The sequence below is a fragment of the Alligator sinensis genome, unplaced genomic scaffold, assembly GCF_000455745.1.
Source record: "Alligator sinensis unplaced genomic scaffold, ASM45574v1 scaffold391_1, whole genome shotgun sequence".
NCBI classification, from domain to species: Eukaryota; Metazoa; Chordata; order Crocodylia; family Alligatoridae; genus Alligator; species Alligator sinensis.
This window is the reverse complement of record NW_005841889.1, coordinates 4060537-4082797: the sequence shown is the minus strand read 5'-3', so window position 1 is coordinate 4082797 and position 22261 is coordinate 4060537. Positions and strand designations below refer to the sequence as shown.

The 22261-nt window shown below is 37.3% G+C and overlaps 1 protein-coding gene across 4 annotated transcripts in view; it reads right to left on the bottom strand.

Annotated features, from left to right (window-relative positions):
• Window positions 1–222: 222 nt before the first annotated feature.
• FAM120A (family with sequence similarity 120A) overlaps window positions 223–22261 on the bottom strand; it is a 72016-nt gene continuing 49977 nt past the window's right edge. For 3 of the 4 annotated variants that reach the window (XM_025197121.1, XM_025197120.1, XM_006017998.3), the window contains 8 exons: window positions 20340–20589; window positions 18978–19092; window positions 12779–12988; window positions 11535–11718; window positions 10449–10586; window positions 8501–8642; window positions 5190–5286; window positions 223–2111 (listed from right to left, as the gene is read on the bottom strand). In XM_025197121.1, the coding sequence (XP_025052906.1) occupies window positions 1800–2111; window positions 5190–5286; window positions 8501–8642; window positions 10449–10586; window positions 11535–11718; window positions 12779–12988; window positions 18978–19092; window positions 20340–20589 (1448 nt within the window). In that variant the 3' untranslated portion in view covers window positions 223–1799. The remainder of the gene's footprint in view (window positions 2112–5189; window positions 5287–8500; window positions 8643–10448; window positions 10587–11534; window positions 11719–12778; window positions 12989–18977; window positions 19093–20339; window positions 20590–22261) is intronic. The other variant, XM_014517075.2, reaches the window with a different exon arrangement.

The following is a 22261-nucleotide window of genomic DNA, read 5'->3' as shown; positions in this document are numbered from 1 at the left end:
CATTTGGTATTTTATATTTCACAGTGAGAAACTTAGTAGTTTTACAATACAGACAGGATGAAGCACTGTTCTCAAAGGCAACATTTCACTTTGGGATTATGTTTAAGTTTTCTTTCCTGGTAGAGATCATGTTATCTGCTAACTCAATCAATTTATTTGGGCATAGGAAAACTTTTATTTAAAACATATTAAAATATTTGACAAAAAAAGCATACAGTATTTTATACTAAAAGAATAAAGATTTTTATTAAGCACTGTAAGTTGCATTCAATAGCCTTCAAATACACCACACCACAATCCATCTACAACCAATCAAACCCAACAGTAGTTCATTCTTGCACAATCCATGAGTTGGGGCAGAACTCCCTTCAACTTACATTAAGATACCTACTTAGCTCTTGCGGGCAGGGAATGGGGAATTACACCTCATTTCTGATCACTAATGTGTGATGAAGAGCATCAGGAGAATTATATGAAAACGAATATAAAGAAATGATTCTGATTTTGAAGTACATTAAGTTTGGAAACACTAACAAAAACATCAAAATGATACAGGTATATTTGCTTATACTAAATTCTTGATGGGAAAGTTCTCAAGAACAAGCCATTTGTTTCCTGCTACAGAAGGGGGGTATTTTTTTTTGAAGATCAAAGCTTTTTTTTTGTTTTTCACAGATTTCATATTTGCTAATATGAAGGCATAAAACAGCAACAGAGAACAATAATGCATACAGCAATGAGTACACCAGGGTAACGTTGATATTCAAAACGGCTAGATAATTTTTTTTAAGTTTTAGAATAAATGCAACAGAGGTCAATAATCACAAAATTTTAAGGTTAGAGCAAGATCAGTCAATGACTAAACATAGTTAACATCTTTTATAGGACTATTACTGATTATTAGCTTTTCTTGTTTTGCAAATGGGCACAGTACTTGTAAGAATGGAAGAAAGAGGACAATAACATGCATAATATTAACTACACACTTTAAAAATTATGAACCATGCAGAAGTTTAGCTCAAATAGTAGTACTAATGGTCTACGTCTGATTCAAAACCACATAGTTCATTGATCACGGATGCATGGTATTAGTCACAAAAAGTTTCAGAACACATTGTGTTTATTTTGAAAGGTCATTTGTATCTTCTATGATTTCAAGTTTATCTCCATTTAACTTGCTTGTAAAGTATGTATGATGTATATTTAAAATCAGCAGAACTGCAATATTACTCTATAATTTTTAGTTTCGATAGTTTGCACATTTGAACACAAAAGAACCACATCAACAGTGATGAAATTTAAGAAAGAAAAACTGTGGTTGTGCCTTTTTCCCCCCATAATCATGAAATCAAAGCCTTAAAGAAAGCTTTATTGTGACACAGTAATGCAAAATCAAATATAATGGCATACATATGGTGCCAAGTACTAAAAATTATATTTTAAGCTATATATACTTAAAGACTGCCAAAATTTGTTTTCTTTATATTTCAAGAAACAAAACTACAAGCTTTTGTCATAACCAGTTTAAACTTTATGTATACTTCATTTTAAGTGCGGGAGTCAAATGCTCTTCATTCTCTTTCTTTTTTTGTTTTATTGTAGCATTTTGACTACAACTGGTTAAAACTAAAAAAAGTGTTGTTTAAATCTCTGACATCAAAGAGGGATCCGAATTTCCAAAGTCCTCATTTTTCTCTTACGGAAAGGAAAAAATGTACGTAACTGTAGGCTCTCTTTCTTTCCAGATATTCCTAATCCTGACCCTTCCCAACATCCTTCACCCTCTATAAAAAATAAGTTTACTCTTCTTTTTTTAAGACAGTGGCCTCAAGAGTATCATCTTTATGGCAAACACTGTCTGCATTTAGTGCATTTAAGTGAGGATTTGTATTGCACATTTTAGAGTCATTACTCAAGGCACTTTCAGACTGGTTGGAAGCCCTGATGTCTCCTGTATTCCCATTCATCTGGGAAGCTGGTTTTTCCTCATTCACTACTCCATTTTCAGCCAGGGATCCATCTGAAGACACAAGTGAGGATTTAGATTCCTCTGATTTTGACTTAAGTTCTTTGGCTACTTCTTCTGCTGAAGCAGCATAAGGAGGTTTGCCCTATTAAAAAAAAAAAAAATTAGGACTCTACATTTGTGATTAAGGTGTCACTATTTCCAACAGCATGCAAAAAGTAACACTGAGCATTCCCAACAAATACTGGAGTAACAAGAATTACCATATGAAACTAAAGTCCTAAATTAGCACAGATTTGGAATAATTATAGTCCTTAAGAGAGATTCATGTGAATGCCTTTTAGTCCAGTTTTCTGAAGTCCTCATTGTAAATTGCTCTTTTTGCCAGGTAGAAGAAAAGGTGGCATTCAGACTATACAGTTAAGTCAGGAGATTCCAATATTAAGATTCAGCGCACAACCTTAACTCTGCCTCCTTGTTTACATGCAACAGTTAAAAGTCATTACATACTATTTCTCAAATACAGTACAAAATACTTCTCTAATACTTTGAGGTATGGGTAGAGTCAGGTAGCTACTACATACTATGCATAAAACAGATTATGACAGTGACACAGACTCATGTGAAGTGCACAGTAAACTTTCAAAACATACAGTTGAATTAGAGAAAAGCTACGGTTTTGGGGGGTTTTGGAATAAAACAAAATATTTTTCAACAACCACAATAAATTTCATATCCAAAAAAGCATAAAAACCCCATCAGTTTTACACTGAGGTTGATAAAAGACACTAATGTACACTGTAACACATTAGATGAGTCATCAAGCCCAAGCACTTAAATGAAACAAAATGAAATAGTTCTATATACTTTAGGCAGGGGTGGGTAAAATGCGGCCCAGCCCACCAGGCCATTCTATCTGGCCTGCGGGCCCCCTAAAAAATCTAGAAAATTAATATTAATCTGCCCTGGGCTGCCTGTCATGCAGCCCTCGATGGCTTACCGAAACTCAGTAAGCGGCCCTCTGCCCAAAATAATTGGTTCGTGTGAGACACACACACACACACAATTTCCCCCCCAAAATAAATCTTGAATCCAGGAAACAACTGTTAATATTTTCAATTCTGAACAAAGGGGCTTTTTTTGATTAAAAACCCCTATAATCACTGTATTACTACTATTATAATAGTAATAATATTACTCTTATTTAGCTTGCTAGCAAAGTACATCGTAACAATCTGTAGTAAAACTAAATAAGTGGATTTACATTTGAGTAATAAAATTTCTATCAATTTTCTTCTTTTCTGGTTGTATTTTGAGGATACTAAAGAGAAATGCCTTTTATTTTTAATAACAGCATTTATTTTCCATTTTAATTTTACACATGCATGCGCTTCAGTTATGTCACTGGGACCCACAGAGTTAAAATGTTGCTTATTGTGAGTAAGGCTATCACAGAATCTGGCCCTACTCGAACAATGGAAGATTTACCCTAGGGCAGTTAAAAACCACTGTAAATGATGTTGTAGCTGTAACGCTCCAGAAATTATGTGAGGAGGTGAGGGTATCTTAGGATGATATCTTTTATTGGCTCAATAAAGAAATCACTCCAAAAAATCCTTAATTATCCTTGTATTTCCATGCTTCGGGTATTCAGCTTTATAAAGGATACAACTGATAAGCATATTGTCACTATTTACTGGAACTAGAATAAGGTCCTTTGTCTATGGAATCTATCCCTTGCATACTCCTCTTTTAAAACTTTTTTTTTCCTCTAAAGAAATTGAGACATTGTTTTAAAAAATCTATTAATAAATGACAGGACAGTAAACACAATAGCTCAGCAGATAGTTTACAGGAACAGCCATCTTTCCTCCTTGATCTCTAAAGCAAAGGCACAATTCTAGCTCAAGATGTTTGTAACACCAAGTGTTTACCATCTTCACTTTCCACATCATTTATATAAATCAATGGCAAACTGGCAGAAAGCCCAAGTAGTGCAACAGCATGGAGACTGATCTAGCCTCTTGCTTCTAAAAGTTACTCTCTCTGAAAGCATCTTATGAAACCAGCAAGCTTGGACAGCTGCTGCATGTACTTTATTGATTCTATGGGTAAACACAGACCTGCCATCACTAGGCTTGTTGATTTTGTAACTTTCCTGAGAGCTACAACTGCTGTGAATTAAAATAATAAATACAGACTGTGACTCAACCAATTTATTGACTAGAAATTGAGGGGGAAATTAAGAAAACTGAAGCTAACCCCCCCCCAAATTAATATGCAGCCACCATATACAGTGACATTTAAATCAGTCTAATTCAATGGAATTTAATGAGAAGACAGATAGTTTTATTTAAAATTAGGAGTTCCCTCATCACCCACAAGAGAGCACTCCTCTTCCATTTGGGGTGTGTACACACCACCTACTAACCTTCCTATACTGATATCCATCTGATAACTTTCAGAGCCATGTGATAACTTTTATCAGGCACTTCTGTCCATCTCATCTACTGACTAATGTATCTCCCTGGGAAACTGGTGAGCAACTGGAATGAAAAACTAAGCAAAAAATAGGGGAAGTGTCAAGCTACAGCAAACTGCAATGGTATGTGTAACACTAATTTGCTCTAGCCAATTTGGTTTAAAAAGATCAAGGGAAAAATTAAGTGGACTTTTCAGTGGACACCTCCCCACCCAATCCTTCATCTCTGATTATGGACTCTTAATGCCACTACCAAACAATACAGCAGCACACTTGCATATGAGGCAAAGATTATTCCATAATTTCTCAGAAGTATTCAGAGCATATATTCCAAGGTGAAATTCTCTCTGTAGAGGGACCAGGATCCCACAGTGAAAGTTACAAGGGGGAGGCAACAGAATACAAATTGACAATTTACTTCAGCTTCGTTTCCACCTCTTTTATGCTTTTTTATGTTCTTTTCATTTCAGACTCTATATCACTTTCCTTCTCAGCCTAACCTTCATATGAAGGAACATTTTTCTCCTCTAATTCCATAATCAAATTTGTTTATGAATAAGATGTACCATGGGCCATATCACCATCTATCTATACAGCTTACAGTTTCAGTGAACAGCAAGTACTATGGTACCTAAAGGTAGTGCTCTATTCACCCTTCTCCCCAAGAGCTATGACACAAACACCTGTTGGCTTAGGAAGCTTGTAAACTACTGTCTTGGAAGTAATTCACACCACTATTACCTGCATTGCTCCCTGGCTTTTGTAACCTCTCCCATAGTACCTTCCACCTCTTCCAAATGTTCTTATCACTGGAGTGGAAATAATTCCTCTGGGACGCCTAGGAGTGGTAAAAGGAAAATGGGGAAAGGAAAAATATATGTGACCTTTGTGGTAAAATACCTTAAACCAAATAAAATAAAGGTTTTGTTAAAACAATTTATTCCTAAGAAAAGTAGAACATTCTATAGTAACAACCAGTTCAATATCAATCAATTCAGTATTTTAGGAATTTATTTCCTGTGAAAGTATAAATCACCATTTTTGTTTTCTTAAAAAATAGCTGCTACTCTGATTCACTTCAAGTCAAGCAATGATGAAGTATTTTTAAGCTCTGCAAAAGTGCCTTAAAATGAATATAAAATGGTCATTAAAACCCATAGAAATACCATATATAAATCAGCCTGGCAACAGACAGTTATTATGAACTATATTTATAAGACTATCTTTTCGATTTACTGAAATGCAAGGCCTATAAACAAAGATAAAAATATTATTTTTAAAATGTGAAACAGCTCAAGCACTGGATTAAGTACTATCATTGCTGAACGGCTATGGAAAGAAGGGGACAGGCTTGAACCAACCCTGGTACAGGTTTAATGACAGTACCATTACACTCCAAGTTATATCCAGCTTTGGGTTGCTCTCAAGTGAAGACCTCCCATCTTACAGGGCATTCTATCTAGCCATATACACATACATGTATGTGACATACAAATGGCAACAGGTTGCTCCACCTTCACTCCAAGCATGTAGATCAGTGATTCTCAGTGAGGATGCCATAACACCCTGAGGTGCCTTTTAAGTGGTGATGCTTTCAAGGGTGCTACAAAATATTAGCACTGTTAGGTTTACAAACATAATTCACAAGATAGACCCAGACATTTCAAATAGAAAACCACAGTTGTGGTCTTTTGAGTTCTTTGTAACAGAAAATCTCTATTATTTTTCTGTAGACAAAAAGAGTGAAAACTAAGAGCTGGCATTTTCCAAGCGGTGCCTCGAATCTATCCAGGAGGGTCTTGAGTCTAAAAAAGTTGAAAACCGCTGGTGTAGATCTAAAACCAAGGGGGCATGAGTTTAGGACTGGCCCCTTTAAACCTAGCAGAGAATGGAAAACAGGACTTCCACACCTGACCAGGTAGAGAAAACGACTTGGAACCACCTTAATGCTATTTCAAGTTTCACTAGCTGCAGCTGCCACCAGTGAACCATTTTGACAGCTGGCTATCACTGCAGCACTCCAACAATAGTTACTTTCTTGCACAAGCAAGCTCTGTGCCAGGAAAGTCTCTGGACCAGTGATTCTCCACCAGGATTCCACAGCACCTTGGCGTAACACAAGATCTTTCTGAGGGTGGTACAGGGTGCTATGCGCTATTAACACGGTTACGCGTTCTAACACTTACTTATGATCCAGAAGATAAACCCAGGGATTTCAAATAGGAATCGACTGTGTCAAAAACATTCTGATCTGCTGTGGTTCGAGATCTTTGCAACAGAAGTGATCTACTTTTTGTATTCAAGAAAGGAGTGAAAACTAAGAGCTGGGGATTTTCTAAGAGGTACCTTAAGTCTGAAGAAGGGTTACTAGAGCCTAAAAAAGGTTGAAGAATCACTGCTCTAGATAGCTGATTTTGCCAGCTTAAAAGATCACTTTGTATTGCTAGAGAGGCACAAAACTGCTTGAGCAGGAAGCAAAATCTGGTCCAATGATTCCAGTTAACCACGTTTTTACAAATTGTGATCATTCTTGGTATCTTATAAACATCTAAATGATAACTACCACAACAGCTTTGATTATTCATTGCCAAACCAGTCTTTGTGCTCCCCCCCATTCTTCATCCAAAAAATAATAAATAATGGAATTAGAAAGAAAAAGGGAAGTGGCGGTTTTTTTCCTTTTTTATTTTAAAGTAATATCTGACTCTTCCTATTGTATTCTGGTATGCATCATTCTTTTGGATTTTAAAGATTACAAAACAAACCAGTCTCATTTAATAATTGTAATTAAGCTGGTAGTACGCACTCCAGACAGCTAAGAGGAAGATTTTTCTAAGTCACATTCATAGCTCACTGAATACTGATGGATCACAATTAATCAAAAGCAAGTCAAACTTAATATAAATGGAGAAGACAGAAAATTAGGCTGCAGAGAACAAAGAGAAAAGGTGAAGGTGACTTAATCCACTCCGCTAAAATAGTACTGAAGAGAGTTCTAAACACATGGGACAAAGCGATGAGGCTTGGGGTTACTATCTCTGAACATCAGCTGAAGGATAACTATTCCCTCTCACTAGGAATCAAGCTCAAAGATGAGGTTGCCAATCATTCATTTTTTTGTTAAAGAAAGCACTGAAAACAGTGTTTACTTTCTTTTGGCCCTTTCTATGGGCTGCTACAGTGAATTGGTGACCTCTCTGCAAACAGCATTTTCCCCATTCTAAATGATCCATTTTTAGTAACTCTAGATGTAAAGAGGTTAGCATCAATTATGATCTGACTGACGAAGGCAGGCCTGGCACTGTAAAAAGTTACATCCCCTCCAAAGAGTTGAATCTCTGATGTAGGGCAGATGGAAATCATGCATCGCCCTTCTTCATACCACTTGGATGGTATATCTGCATTTCTCTGCCATGTACAGGTAGGTGTGATTGTATCCTTGCAGTTATTTCCCCAGTACTTCCAAGGATAAGCAGTGAAACTAAGCGTTAGCCTTAAGCTGTAGTTTATGTTTTGACTATATCAGGGGCATCAAAGTCTCTTGGGCCTTGAGGCTGAATCCAGAGGTGGAGGCCTCCTTGCAGGACAGCAGCAGGGCATGTGGGGCTATTGCTTGCCCCCTCACTACGGTTCTATATATGGGAATTCAGTTACAGGCCCTTCTGCTTACCCTGCCCTCAAACTCCAGGCCCATCCACAAGCCCTGTGGGTCAGGTGATACAGATCTGTGGGCCATAGATTTGATACTCCAGACTTAGTCCTCCAACAGACATTCAGTTTTAAGTGTGTTGGGATCTAAGCTACAATCCCAATAATTGTGCCCCCTAGCATGCCACATGTGCATGGCAGGATGCACAATTTTTGGATTGGGGATTAGATCCCTATCATGCCTTAGTTGTCATTGCAGAGGGAGCCTGAGACAGAGATAAGCATTAAAAAGTCCAGACATACCATGTGATCTCTATTGCTGTTTCTGTCTGCCTTTGAAGAAATAGAAGAATCCAGAAATCACTAAGTTACATGAAGAATAAATTTCAGGGTATTGCACTTACCCTCTTGCTGGTCCTCCAACAGAAACTACCTGTAGAGGAAATGGCCCTCTACCTCCTCGTCCACGCCTGCTTCCAGCCCAGTGGCCGACTACAGTGCCGGCAATTTCAAGTTTCCCTCCCTGAGAAGGAATAGGTTGGACGCCTGTACATAAAAGCAAAATCAAAATTTGTTCTTTATAATCATAAAATTAAAGTTACTAATGAGTGGAAAACATGCTCCAGCAACCTCCAGTACAAAAACTGTACTGAACTGCTATAACAATTGCTTTCTCTTTGGATAGTAGATATCCAATTTTCATGGTATGATTGTTTAAAGGAATTAAAACTAAGATTCAATTTTAGGGGGCCTTCATCTAAATAAATAAATTCTGAACTAAAAGAAAAATACTATGATATTATTTCTTTAGGTTTAGGAATTTCAAACATGCATAGATGACAAGAAATTTAAGTGCAATTTTTCAAAATACACAGACCATTTCCCCTTCATGTTTACAAGATGGGGGAATTGGGTAATACAGGAGGAATTGTTTTTATATTTTATTGTCCTGAATACAGTTCTATTTGTAATTCCAGATATCAGCATAAGACACAAAGGTCATTTACTATATTTAAACTTCTTATGCTGAATTGTCTTTACAAATTCTAGAGTACAGTAATATAGAAAAATTGTATTTAAGTTTACTAGATTATAAATTCTATATTTACCTTTAAAAATAAAGGAAACAAATAACTTAATTATCCCAATAGCTGAGAAAGTATCAGTTTCATGCATGTTTTAAATGTGCATTTTATACCCCTCTAAAGTCCTTAAAACTCATGCTGGATCAGGGCATAACAGATATTTCCAGAAAACCAGATAAGCATATTAGAGCCAGATGTTATTGGTTATGAACCATCAGCAATGAAAGGGTTAAAAACGAGCATTTATGCAGCTATAATTAGTCATCAAAAGGTTAATCCACTAAAAACTATATTACTGGTTAAATTCAGAAAGGATCATACTTCTCTGTGCAATTTTTACCTTTTACTGCATATAGTTTATGCTGGTTATTTTTACCATGAAGCACTAGAAGTATTTTTTTTTTTTAAACTAGAAGCTTAGAGAGTAGTAACTATATCTAACTCAGTGGAAAACGACTCAAATTAGAAATTGGAACTCAATAAAATATCTATTTTCCCATTTTATAGGAGGAGAAAATGGGCAATGGTATCTAAAAAAAAGGTGATATAAACTGACATGAGGCACGAGATAAGGGATATATTAGTAGTAACACAAACCTCGCAACTGTTTCACTTTCTCAAGATGCCTTATTCTCTCCTTCAATTTTAGAAGGTTTTGACAAATCCAAAGTTGAACTTATACTGCCCATCCTAGGACCAGATCCTATGCCACCTACACCAAGTAGCCTTGGAGACTGGAACGTCACTTAAAATGTCACCAGATTCCACTCAGTCCCTGAAAAACCATGAACACAAGATGTAAGTGGGTCCCCCTCCTCCTCCTCCTCCTCGCTGTTTCTTTTCCCTTGATCTTAAAGTGAAGATGATGGCATGTTAAAAAAAGTGGCTGTATTAATAGTTTTTCAGGGACTGGAGCTGGGTGGAATAGGATTTCTGGAACCTACCAGGTGGAATAGGATCTGACCCCTGACGTTTTGAAGGGAGAAGCTCAAATTAAAATCGAAAGGTATTTTACACTTGAAGAAAAGATTTAAGTTAATGTAAGGAGCAGCCTGGCCCTGAGACCAGTTTGCCACCGGGAGAAGACTCGAGTAGAGCAGAGCAGGCAGTGAGCGACTCCACCGCACCCTGAGAAGGTTCTAGACGAGCGATAGCTGGAGACAGTTAGGTAGAGAGGAAAACTGGCAGTCAGTGAAAAGCCTCAGACCAGACTGGAGTGAAGGACGCTGTTGCCAGAAGCTCTAAGAAAAGGGTTTGGTATAATTACCGCCCTGAAACTTGCTAGTCCTGTTGCTGTCATTGCCAGAGAAGGCTCCGGAGTGTCCTGCTGCTGCTGCCACCCGGAAGGCCCGGTAAGCGCCTGTTGCTACTGTTTCCCCATAAGGGCCTCCAAAGCCATAGACTCCTGTTAGACCCAGGGTAAAGAAAGACAGGGGAAAAGCTGTGAGGGGGCCAGGCATACGGGAGTTCCCCTGAAAAAGAAGCTGCTGCCATGTTGCTTTTAGAGTCACAGCATTTCTGAACACTTTAAAAATTATCGTTTAGCAGCCACGGGGATTACAGCACCATTGGGGCCCAAATGCCCAGGCAGATCAGAGGCTGATGAAATGTTGAAGCAGCTCAGCACCAGGTTAGAGGGTCCTGCCAAAAGAGTAACTGCAACCTTGGTCTACATGTCCTCTAACCACTAAGTGCAGTCCTTTGCTTGGAACAGGATTTGCAAATTTGGAGAGCTGAACTTCCATCGCATAAGTAGCGTCAACACCCTCATAACAATTTGTGAGGCTACAAAGCTTCAGTGATTGCATTTTCTGCATTTAAAAAAAATGCTATTCATCTTTCTGTTTGTCCAATATAAGTACAAGTAGAGCACTCTGGGGCTACTGTTACAAAGAAGGAGATTCAATTTAGAAATGGGTGAAAAGGTACACTCAGCTCTCTGGGACTTGCTCTAAGAGGTGCCACTGGTTAAGTAACTGTAGAAAAATGGGAAGCAGCGTTCTCCATTCTTTTAATGACGGTATTCTCAGTCTAGATTTATAAACGTAAACCAGTTTAAAAGGCAGTCTTATAATTGTACCTTTCATTATTTTTGTGCAGATTCATTCCTTTTTTTTTTTTCCTCTTTACATTCGAAAAATATCCATCAAGGTATTTTAGGATTGCTATAGCTACATCCACATTTACTAGGGCATAGCTAATAAAAATAACAGGCATGCTGGACCACATTCAGACCGTTTATTTTACTGTATTATTAAGTTGATGGATTAACAACTTTGGAAGGGAATTGACAAGACAATATTTCATACCAGGCTGATTCTGTGACTGTGGACATGGTCTTCCACATACTTACCAGCAAAGCCTCTCCCCCTGCCCTGAGGTGGTGGGACTGGCCCAAAGTGTCGAGGATACATAGAAGCTGGATAGAAAGGCATGGCAGGTGGAGGTGGGAAAGGAAGTGGATGGTTCTGCCTGGAGAAATTTAATCCTTCTAGGATGCTCTGACGCATCTTTTCCACCTTGGCAGCCTGCTCAGCCTACAAGTAAAGAAAGAGACAGAAATGCATGTTAAAATCCTCCACACAAACTAGACAAGTTATTGCTTTTTTGTAAAACCAACCTGAAGAATGCATAAGGATAGATATCTACTGCAACACACCTATTTTTCCCTCAGAAGAGTTAATTTACAGTAGACAAATAAAAATTTTCTACAGTGTAGAATTGCCTATAATCTGTATTTCCTTGGTGCAAAAGAAATGCCCCCATGTTCCCAAATCTACAATCTTTTTCAATAACATCAAAAACAAACAAAGCCAAATGGTGGCTCTTCCTTCTCTAGGTTTCTAATGCTGTCAAAAATAGGCTATTACTATTCACTTTATTATAGTATCCATAATTTCTAAAAACAGAGGTAAACTTAATTATCACGGGCAATACAGAGATTTTTCAGGTACCTACCTATCATGCGTCAAGTTCTGTTAAAAACAAACCAAACAAACAAATGAAAAAAACCCCTCTTAAGGAGAATTTTTGTGCAAAGGTGCTTTAAAACTGATTTCAATTCCCTGTTGAGTAAATTAGGGACAGGATCTTGTTTCTTTGTAAAACAATATTGGGTTCACTTTTTTTGACAGCATTGCCACCTTGATGCAAAACAAGATGCTGTTGCTATGAAGAATGAAGACAGCTGCCAGCTCTACTTTATTTCCTTTTTACTTCTGGAATATACACAGATTTCAATTTCCAGTTAATATTATATACGTGTATTTATGACAATCTTTGATAAACTGAATTTAGGTACACCCTCAAAGTAATCAGTGTAGGCTCAAGGTATATACACTGAAATGATGATAATGTTAAAAAATGAACTCATTCTATTTCTTCCAAAAAAATCTATTACAATTTAAAATGTCATCTCCCTTCCCTAAAGAGAGACGAATGAGACAGACTTGCAGAGTGTGCAAATAATTAAGAGCCATCCCCACCCTGATAGTCACATTCTAGATAGGAAGTATACACAATGACTGATTCAATATATATAACAATTACAAAAGCTCAGTATTTGCCTCTTAACACCACATCTCTTAAACTACATACCTGACCATCACAGAGGTCAATAAGAGGAACTTTCTCCCGGCTTGCTTTAATCAGCTTGGTCTGGAACAGTTTTCCATCAAAATACATCCATGGACAGCAGTGCTCCCATGGGATTGGCTGTCCACAAGCATCGTTTGCAAAGAGTGCCATATCCACACCACTCATAAACAAAGCAGACAGCTGAATTCCCCGGGGATCTAGATTCTCAATCTGTAAGAGAAGATGAATTTTCAAAGGATGACACTGGGGAAGTACCAGGTGGAATTCCAAGTTTTTCAATATGCCAATTATTTTGAAAATAAAATGATTAGGGGGAGAGAGAGAGAGAGAGAGAGAGAGAGAGAGAGATTTAATTAAGTGGACTTTTGTGAGAAATTTATACATACACTTAATTACCTTTGTACTCAGTTTCTGGTGTCTGACCCATGCTTGCAAAACTACAAGGATCAAGGAGCCTCTAATCCTAAACTGAACCCTCCCATCCTCCCACTCCCCCACCCACACAAAATTTAAACACAAAAACAATCAAACTGTGTTTCTAGACATCTACAAAGAAAGAAAAGGAAAAAAATTGTGAGCTGTTGCTCAAGAAAGCTTATGTGTATCTGATTCAGTCCATAAGGTGTACCTCTCCCCCGCATTTTTTTGCCTGACTTCAGACTACTTCTTTCTCGATATTTTTGTTCCTGAACCAACGCCAAGAATTTACTGCAAGATCAAGGAGCCAGTGCAAGTTTAAAGGGATACTGCATGAATCACTCCACTTAGAAACTAATATTTTTCCGTTGCTGTAAAGTGGAGAATGTTTTACCTTTTTAATGGGATACAGAAACTACCTTTCTATCTAGTACGGTAAATGCTATCAAATTTAAAAAAAAGTTCTGATCAGAGTTCTTTCCCATCTTACATTTAGCTTTATTTTTAGCTGCCGTTACTTTAAGAACTGCTAGTTAAAAAAAACTGCTCGGCCATTTATTTTTAAAAGTTTGAAATCTTGCTTCTTAGTTGTAGACAAAAAGAAAAACTTTAGTGAGATAATTTTCACTAAAAGCACGTTGAGAACGGATTGAAAGAGATAAAAACGAGAGGAGCAATAACATTTTCAATGTCGTACCATACCTAATATCAAAGTAAAAATATCAACAGACCGATACAAACTTTCCAAGTCAAGTCAAAGTTCTAAGGATTACTCCTGGACCAGTACTCCAAAAGGGGTAGGAGGGGGTAAGATCTCTTATATTGCAAATTTATATTTCAGATTTTAATATTCAGTCTTAAGTCATGACAGGTAGAGGAGCTGTAGAATGTAAGAATGAGAGAAAATTCATATCAGAGTAAAACTCAAATGATAACAGCAGAGGAAAGAAATTATGACTGGACTAAGAAGAATGCTTTACTAAATAATACATTAAATAATATGTTTTGCATTGATAACAGTTTACCTTTAGGTAGCCACCATTAAAAAAAAAAAAAAAACAACACTTAGACTAATTTACACATGTTGTCAAACTGGACCCATTAGGAGATTTAAAGTCATATTTGCAATCTACCAACTGAAAACTAAAAAGCTGTTGTTTGGCTTTACCACAAGACTACTATAAAAACAACATCTTCAAACAAAATTGGACTAGAAATATTTTAAAAAGCTGGAGTTTTGGTTAAGAAGTCTCAATGTTAATCTACTTCCATCGTCTCTCCAAAGATCCTTACAATGAATATTTTTATTTCATGCTATAAACTGTAATTCACTGAAAAGTCAAGGAGCTACTCCACTTAAAATTCTTTTTTTGTTTTGTTTAGAGAATACAATTTTGAAATCAGTACATCCACCAAAATCCAGCTTTAACTTATCCACATTCATTCTGAAAGAAGGTGCATTCAATTACAGCAGTCCCTAATGAAACTCTCAAATTTCCTTGGGGCTGTAATAAATTACAAGAGGTAAACCTGCCCTGAACTGAGGATGCAAGAATGAAGTCACTGTTGTCTCTCAGCTACCCAGGTCCGTCACTGGAAGCTGTAGGACCCAAGTTTTGTGGCCTGATGTACAAGCAATGTCTGATGCACACTAACTTGGTGCTGTATTAAGACCAAATACACTTTGGTATGCTGTAGATTACACAATTTTTCAAGTTCTATGTTATAGCATAGAGAAGTTACTATGGCCATGTACAGACATTCAGTTTTTCCTGTGAGAGTTGTTGCTCTCCCAGGACCAACTATGAATGTACAGAAACTTGAGATTTTCTTCCCACAACAAAAATAGTTACTCCAGGAGAAAAATATCTTGGGAACAACCAGGGTAAAAATCAATTTTTGGGAGAGTTTCTCCTAGAAGAGCAAAAGTCTGTATATATTCTCTTCCGAGAGAATCCACACCACAGTTCTCCCAGCATTCCAGGGTGCTTTGTCCCTTCCCTCCAAACAATGTATTGCTCACTGGATTCTACTGCTACAGTCAAACAGGTGCAGAACACACCCTCTTCAAAATCCCTGCATTGTACTTCAGGCTGACCCTGATCAATCTAGGTCAGTCATTCAGGACTGTCCTGGTGCACTGCTGCTACTTGTCTTCAGGCACACTGAGGGAGCCTGCAGAGCACGCTGAGATGTGTGCACAGGGGGCTCCCTGGCTGCACAGCGTCAGCATTACATGCTCTCTACTCTTCAGGGACTCCGCATTTGAGTGTCTGTTCAGGCATATCTGTGTAAAGTTTTCTACGAAGAGAACAAACCCAGGAGAATTCTCTCAGATTAGCTGAATGTGATTGAAGAGACTTCAATCTTATTTTGACAGAAAATTTAATGGACTTGTAAACCTGATAGTTTTAGTGCATTGTGCTTCTGTAATTTTCTCCTAGAAAGTTGTATTAGTGGTCAACTTTAGCTTGCCGAGTTGTATCATGTTCTGAAATATTCTACCCCCCACTCCCCCAATTCATTTTCACTATAAGTGAACTTTTATTAGTTCTAGGCTATCATCTTTGAAAAACTCTCTCTCAGAATGCTTACAAAGTTAAGAGAAGTCAGTAAAAATCCCTAAATTATTACAAATACATGAAGGCCTGTGGTTAAAGAAATGCTGAATGGATATATGGCATTAGAAGAATTATGAAATGAAACGAAAAAAAAATTGCTTGCAGCGTATGTTTTTAGTGTGGAAACAAAATGTCATTGTCTCTAATTTCCACCCCCCACCCTTTCAGCATGTGAAGATGTCAATCCTTTGTGGGAAACATTTTTAAAAGGAAGACTTTGCCATTAAATTTCAAAAGTAATTAAACTGCATTACCTGTCTTATGCATAAGAAATCTGCAAGATCAAAAAGACAATCCAAATCACTTTGTAGATATGCAGTTGTGTTAAAACTCAGCTGCTCCTTCTGTGTCTGACTTCAACAGAAAGAGAAGCAGCAGCTGCATATGAAGACACTAACAACATAGCAAGAAATATAACATTTGCAGTTACTAACATGTAGTATGGAAATCATCTGTATTAATCCCATTCACAATCCAAAATAAAAAAAAGTGGGAGAAAATTTTTCATAAAGAAAATAAAGATAAAAGCTTTAAAGATAAAATATCCTATCAGTCCTCATGTCCCTGATGCTCATTTCCCTGCAGAAGTGGAAACAGTTATCTGAGAATTCTTTTCCTAAATCCTTCACTTTTCACAGTAGGTTTTCCTCCTCTCTGCCAAAATTGGAGGCAAAGGCAAAACTTTTTTCTTTGATAATACTTATAAGCATTTTTGTTAAAATATGTACCCAGAGAAGATATTATGTCCACACTGGTGGATTACGAGACCAGGTAAAATAAAGACCACGTTACTCTCTTGCAAGTTTCCTTGTATAGGATATCCAACCTTCTTGCTCAAAAAATTGCTATTTTGGTATTTAGCGATAGCCATTAGTAAAGTTGCCCAACTAACTGAGAGCCAGATAAATACAACTTTAACCATCCTGCCATGAAGGATTTCCTCCTACTGCTCTGCTGGAGTACTCATGTCGCCTTTTTGTAGGTCCCAAACAAGAGCTTCCTTAACATGTCAGGTGACACATTTAAGTCACATTAATGATTAGAACAGAAACTGGCATTTTTTAAAATAAAGTACAACTATGTCGGTCCTCTGATCACAATTAAAGTTTGGCTAAATGATAGACACACTTATATCAGCTGCTTTCCTGCTGGACTCGGTTCAGGCTCCATGTAGGTAATTGTAAGTGGCAAGACGTTTTAAATGATATTACTTTTAGGAATCTGGCCCATTTGTTTAGGCCTCCTGCAGCCTGATCACTCCTCCCACAACGAAACAGGATTCTTGGGAGCTTTTGGTTTAAGTCACATATGAGAAATCTTGCAGAAGCCAGCTCATGCTCATTTTGTCTGCCTGTGCTCCGTCCCAACTCCAGTATTGAAAAGTTGGAAGAGGAAGATGACAATGAAAAAATATTTTCCTTTCCTTCTTTTTGGATTTTGAGGCATCAACACCTTAATGACTTTAGTGACTTAAAATTAATGACTTTTTTTTGTTTAAACTGATCTCACTTCTCTTGACCTTTGAGAATTCTGTAAAATGCACTTCTCTACTTGGTGAGTGAAAATTCCAGAAAAGGAATATCTTCTTACCCTTTATTGAATATTTTTTCCTTTTTCTAAACCAAAACCAATTCATTTGGTTTGCTTGGACTATTCACCTGGTTAAATTTATTTTCATGCCTCGATATGAGCCCAAGGAACCTTCCTGCTGTGAGGATCTCTCTCCACTTGCTTACATGTTGACAGTGAGAAAACCTTGCTGAAATGCTAACAGTAAATGTAAGGCAGGTAAGGCTCTGGCAAGTCTGTTTGCCAACCCAAATAACAAGCAACTAATTTGTGGCCCACAGAGCACTCTTGTTGACTGCATCAAGGGGACTCAGTTTTCTGAAATTAGAGAACTGACGTTTATGCAAGCTGACTCTATTATTAGCAATGCTAAGATAGCTGTTTTTCTCTGTGCCTCTTCCTCCAAATGCGAATGTGAACTGGAAAACAAAAGAACTTCTGGTGTCTACCCATTTACCTCAGGTACAGCACTATCTATGTACTGGCTTGTAGGAAGACCAATCTCCTTTCAAATCACTACAAGAGAACACAGGCCTTCTTGCCTGGCTACAAGATCCACTACAAAAGAGTATTCCTTCAGGACAAGGCTGCAGCAGCTGAGTATCTGCTCTTCACTTTCTTCTCCTCTCAGATGGCCATCTTCCAAGCCATATAGAGGAGCTGTTAAATGTCATCCAGTCTCTGTTCCTCATGAAAAATCCTTCATAGCTTCCAGTTGAGAGAGAGTTGACTCAGATTTCAGGTGTGGAGAATGAAAGAGAATAACTTCAAATCTCAAAGAAAAACTGTGCTATAAATGGAGGACTGCCTCTGTTCTACGGCAGATTAATTCTGGATAGGTTTTCCAAGAGGATGTCTAAAGCCAAGAAAGATCAAAAAACACCTCATGCCTCCAAACTCCAAGGCAAGAAGAGGAAACTTCACTATGAAGTTGAAGGTCTAGGGAAAAATTCTACGCAGAAACCCCAAGATGTTGCACTAGGAGATTAGCATTCTATATTGTACAGTATCCCACTGATTATCTAACAACTATATTTATTTCATATAGTGTAATTGCATCTAAAAAGATGAGCATCTTAACTAAATTCCTTTGTAATGATGTAAATTCATATTTATAGAAAACGATCAGTGCTGAAAGAATGTTTCCCTGACCCTCTTTATGTTAATGGGTATGAAATTGTCTCTGCATTTTGTCCACATGAAACATCTGTTACAAGGTTCTACTGACCCTTAAAATCTATTTACTCAGAGTTAACCAAGATCAGCATTTCAGAGAAGTCTCAAAAAATTCTATACGGAAACAGATTTATTTTAAAGCTTCCAAAGGGTCACTATAAAAATAGAAATAAGAAAACCTCACAATGCACATTTTATTTATGTAAATGTAAACAAAAACAGTTAAATATAACTGAGCATTAACCTCTGACTAATGAAAATGTTGGCATTTTACATACTGATTTATATCATTGTAAGGAACTGTAAATACTTAACGTTGTTAGAGAAAAGATAAAATTTTTGCATGACTTACGTTAACGTTATGGATGTCCTGGGGTTAGATATGTTTAGTGAAAGAAGTTAGGGTTAAGAATTACCTTAAGTTCTTGTAGCTGGTCAGGTTCATAGAGCTTTGGAGACAATGCTTGAGCAAGGAAAGCATCAAGTTCCTGGCGACGAAGTATACGAACCCCTGGCCACTGCACCATGTACCTAAAACAAAAGCAAAGAACCTCTGTTCATTTTACTAATAAGCTAAAGGAAATGGCATTATTAGTATTATTCAACAGACTAGTTACCAAATAGTATCAAAGCCTTTTTTTTTTTTTTTTTTTTTAAAGAAGAGCCTGAAAAAGTAGCTAAAATTTTTTAACAGATTTTAAGCGTACTGTCAAATTTTAATTTTGGTAAGGCCGATAAATACAAATGAAAAAAGTTATCTGCTATAGTTGGTCCTATTTCAAATATAGGAAGCACAGCATAAAATATATATTTTGTCAAAATTAATTACTTAAGAAAAAGTAGAAATATGATTTCAAGTGACATTTATTAAATTGTATCTTCTGAGCTAGAGACTAACAGGAAAAATATTCATTAGCTGATGCAGTGTCCAAACAAAACACCCTGCATGTAAACTCATTCAACAGCATGCATCATTAAATTACTACACCCCCTTTACACAAGGCAAGAACCAGCCATAACAACAGTCTAAGACTGGAATGAATTCTAATCCATATAAAAGTTATAATGATGTGGTGCTAACCTTTCATCAATGCGAGTTTGAGATGAACATGCTCCTCCAAAGTCACAAGGGGTTTTTATGGAAGTAATAATTCCAAGCGTGTGCTAATCAAACTTCTTTGCTTCACGTCTGTCTACATATCTATATCCACACCCTCCCATGTCAACCCCGCCCCCCCCCAGGCATATATGTATTTTTTTTTAAATGTGGGAACAATATTCTTGTAAGTCTAATTTATGCATATCAGCTTTACTTATAATTTAGCTCTTAAAAAGCAAGAGCTATTAAAACAAAATACAAAGCAAATTCCCATTCTCACAAGCTGCTAAGCACCCATCTTCTGCACCCTTTTCCTTTTGGAATTTGAAGACTCAAACTCTTTTTCTTTCTGGTTAGAGACTTTAGGTATTACAAGTCTGAGCCCATTCAAATGGAAAGCAGCAGTTATAACAAAAAAACAACAAAACAGGCATTTTTTCTTCTTTCATCTCTCTATGGAATTGAGCAAGAAACTGAAGGGTAGCCAGGATGATTTTCAGAATCACAGAAATGAGGAAGTCTTAAACAAACCTTGTAAATATGACCAATTTTTTTTTTCAAGTCATGGTGTAATGCAGGAATAAAATGAAATGCTGGATAAATATTATACTCTACATTGAAACACACATTTGTTTCATGCTATTTTAATCAGCAGTAATGTGAGTGAAGGAACACTCACCTTAGTACACAACAGAGCACCATAAGATGAGTGGGCACATTAGTTGGATTGAGCATTGCTGGTGTATCTGATCTCATACAAGCCAAAAATGCCCTCATTCTTCGGTTCTTGTCTTCTACTGCTTTTCCCAGCCACAGCTTCTTCAGATTGGGACAGGTCCATTCTCTGAATGCAAGCGCTTCCACCAGTTCAGGGGTTTGAGGAGATTTTCCTTTGTAAGCAGCCCATTCTTTTATTATCACTGGTGAAACTAAAGAAAAAGGGAGGAGAAAAGAATTCCGAGGTAAAACAATCTGTGCAATTTTAACTCTGCATGCAGATTAAAAGTGTATATCTATATCGAGGCTATACTTTAACCTAAAAGGCATGGTTTAAAGGTTGTACTGACTATGAATATTGTGCATCACATTTGCTAATTTGCATGATTACTAACCACTGTGCAAAGTCCCAAAGGATGATCTTTCACTTGCATTCTCTTCAGTACATATTTTAATATGCAAGAGTAATTACAATAGTACAATTGGAGTATTAATGTCAATCTATTTTAAATCAAACTACTATATTTTGGACACAAGAAAAGTGATGGCTGATGCAGTGTGCGATGACAGGGGGAGCAGCCCTAGTTTGGACTACAATTCCCAGAAACCCAGGGGACTGGGAACAGAAGAGGAAGATGTAACAAAGCAGACAGAGGGAGTTTCGGGACAGTGGAGCTGGGACTGACGCATATTGCCACTCAGCTGTCAGCAGTCCTACAGTAGTTACATTTGTCACAGTGGGCAGTTAAGCTGCACTATAATAATGGTATGCTGTCATTAATAAATTGTCTTCCTCCCACAGCCCTAATTTCCTGCAACCCTGAAAACTTAAATTTATAAAAAACTAATTCTGCTAAGCCTAAATTTGTTAGTTTTTCTTCAAATTGGGATTTACAATTTTGGGCAAGAATGTAGGAGGGGGAAAAAACAGATTATTTTTCTATACCTACATTTTCTGTCATATCACCATCATACTTTTCTATTCTGCACTATAACAACTTTAATACAGAAAGGTAATTTTACTCAGTTCCATTATGCACTATCATCCTATCTTTAAGCAGTCAAGATTAGTTCATCATGAGCTCTCAATCTTTGAGATGCCAATTGCCAAGTCCCAGAAAATAACTACGTTTCTACTAGAAAAGATAACTCTCTGTAGAAAGCATTCAGGTGGGGTGATTGTGCCTAGAGGTAGCAGCAATTCATCTCTCAGCAAAGATGGCAGGTAAGTGGCTCATATGCGAGAACAAGGTTTGGTTTTCTTTTGGGAAATAAATTCCCTAACCAATGATTTGTACTGCATGATTCATGACCAGTACAAATAATTCTGAAACATTCTTAATGTACTACACTAACTAACCTTCTAATGGCAAGACATTGAAGAGTTTTTCAAATTAAAAAAAAAATGCCTGAAGTGCAAGATGTTGCTAAGAAGCTGGCAAGTATAAAAACCAACTTGTAACAAGACAAGTTTCTGTTTCTTCACTGGATTCAAAAAGTCTTCAATTTGTCTTCCTTACATATCTAGAGAAGGCCAGGACAACTGATTTCTGTCCCAAAAACCTATTTTTCTCCTCTGGTGTCAAGGATTTTCTTGGCATCCCTGAACAGACAACGAAGCCTAATGTAGGAAGGAGAATGAACATCTTTCTTGGCAGAGCAGATATATGAACCAGCATGACAGGAAACAAACTGAGGACAGCACATGCCCTTTATTCTGGTTTGCACTTAACTCTCAAGCTGTAAATATGTCAAGCAATATTACATTTTTAAGACAAAAGGTAAAATTCTCTTTGGAAAAATCTGCCATTAGGGCTGTCTGTGCTCCCCCTGACACCCCCCACCCCCCGGTGACTGGTGCCTCCTGGATGGGTGGGGGGGGGG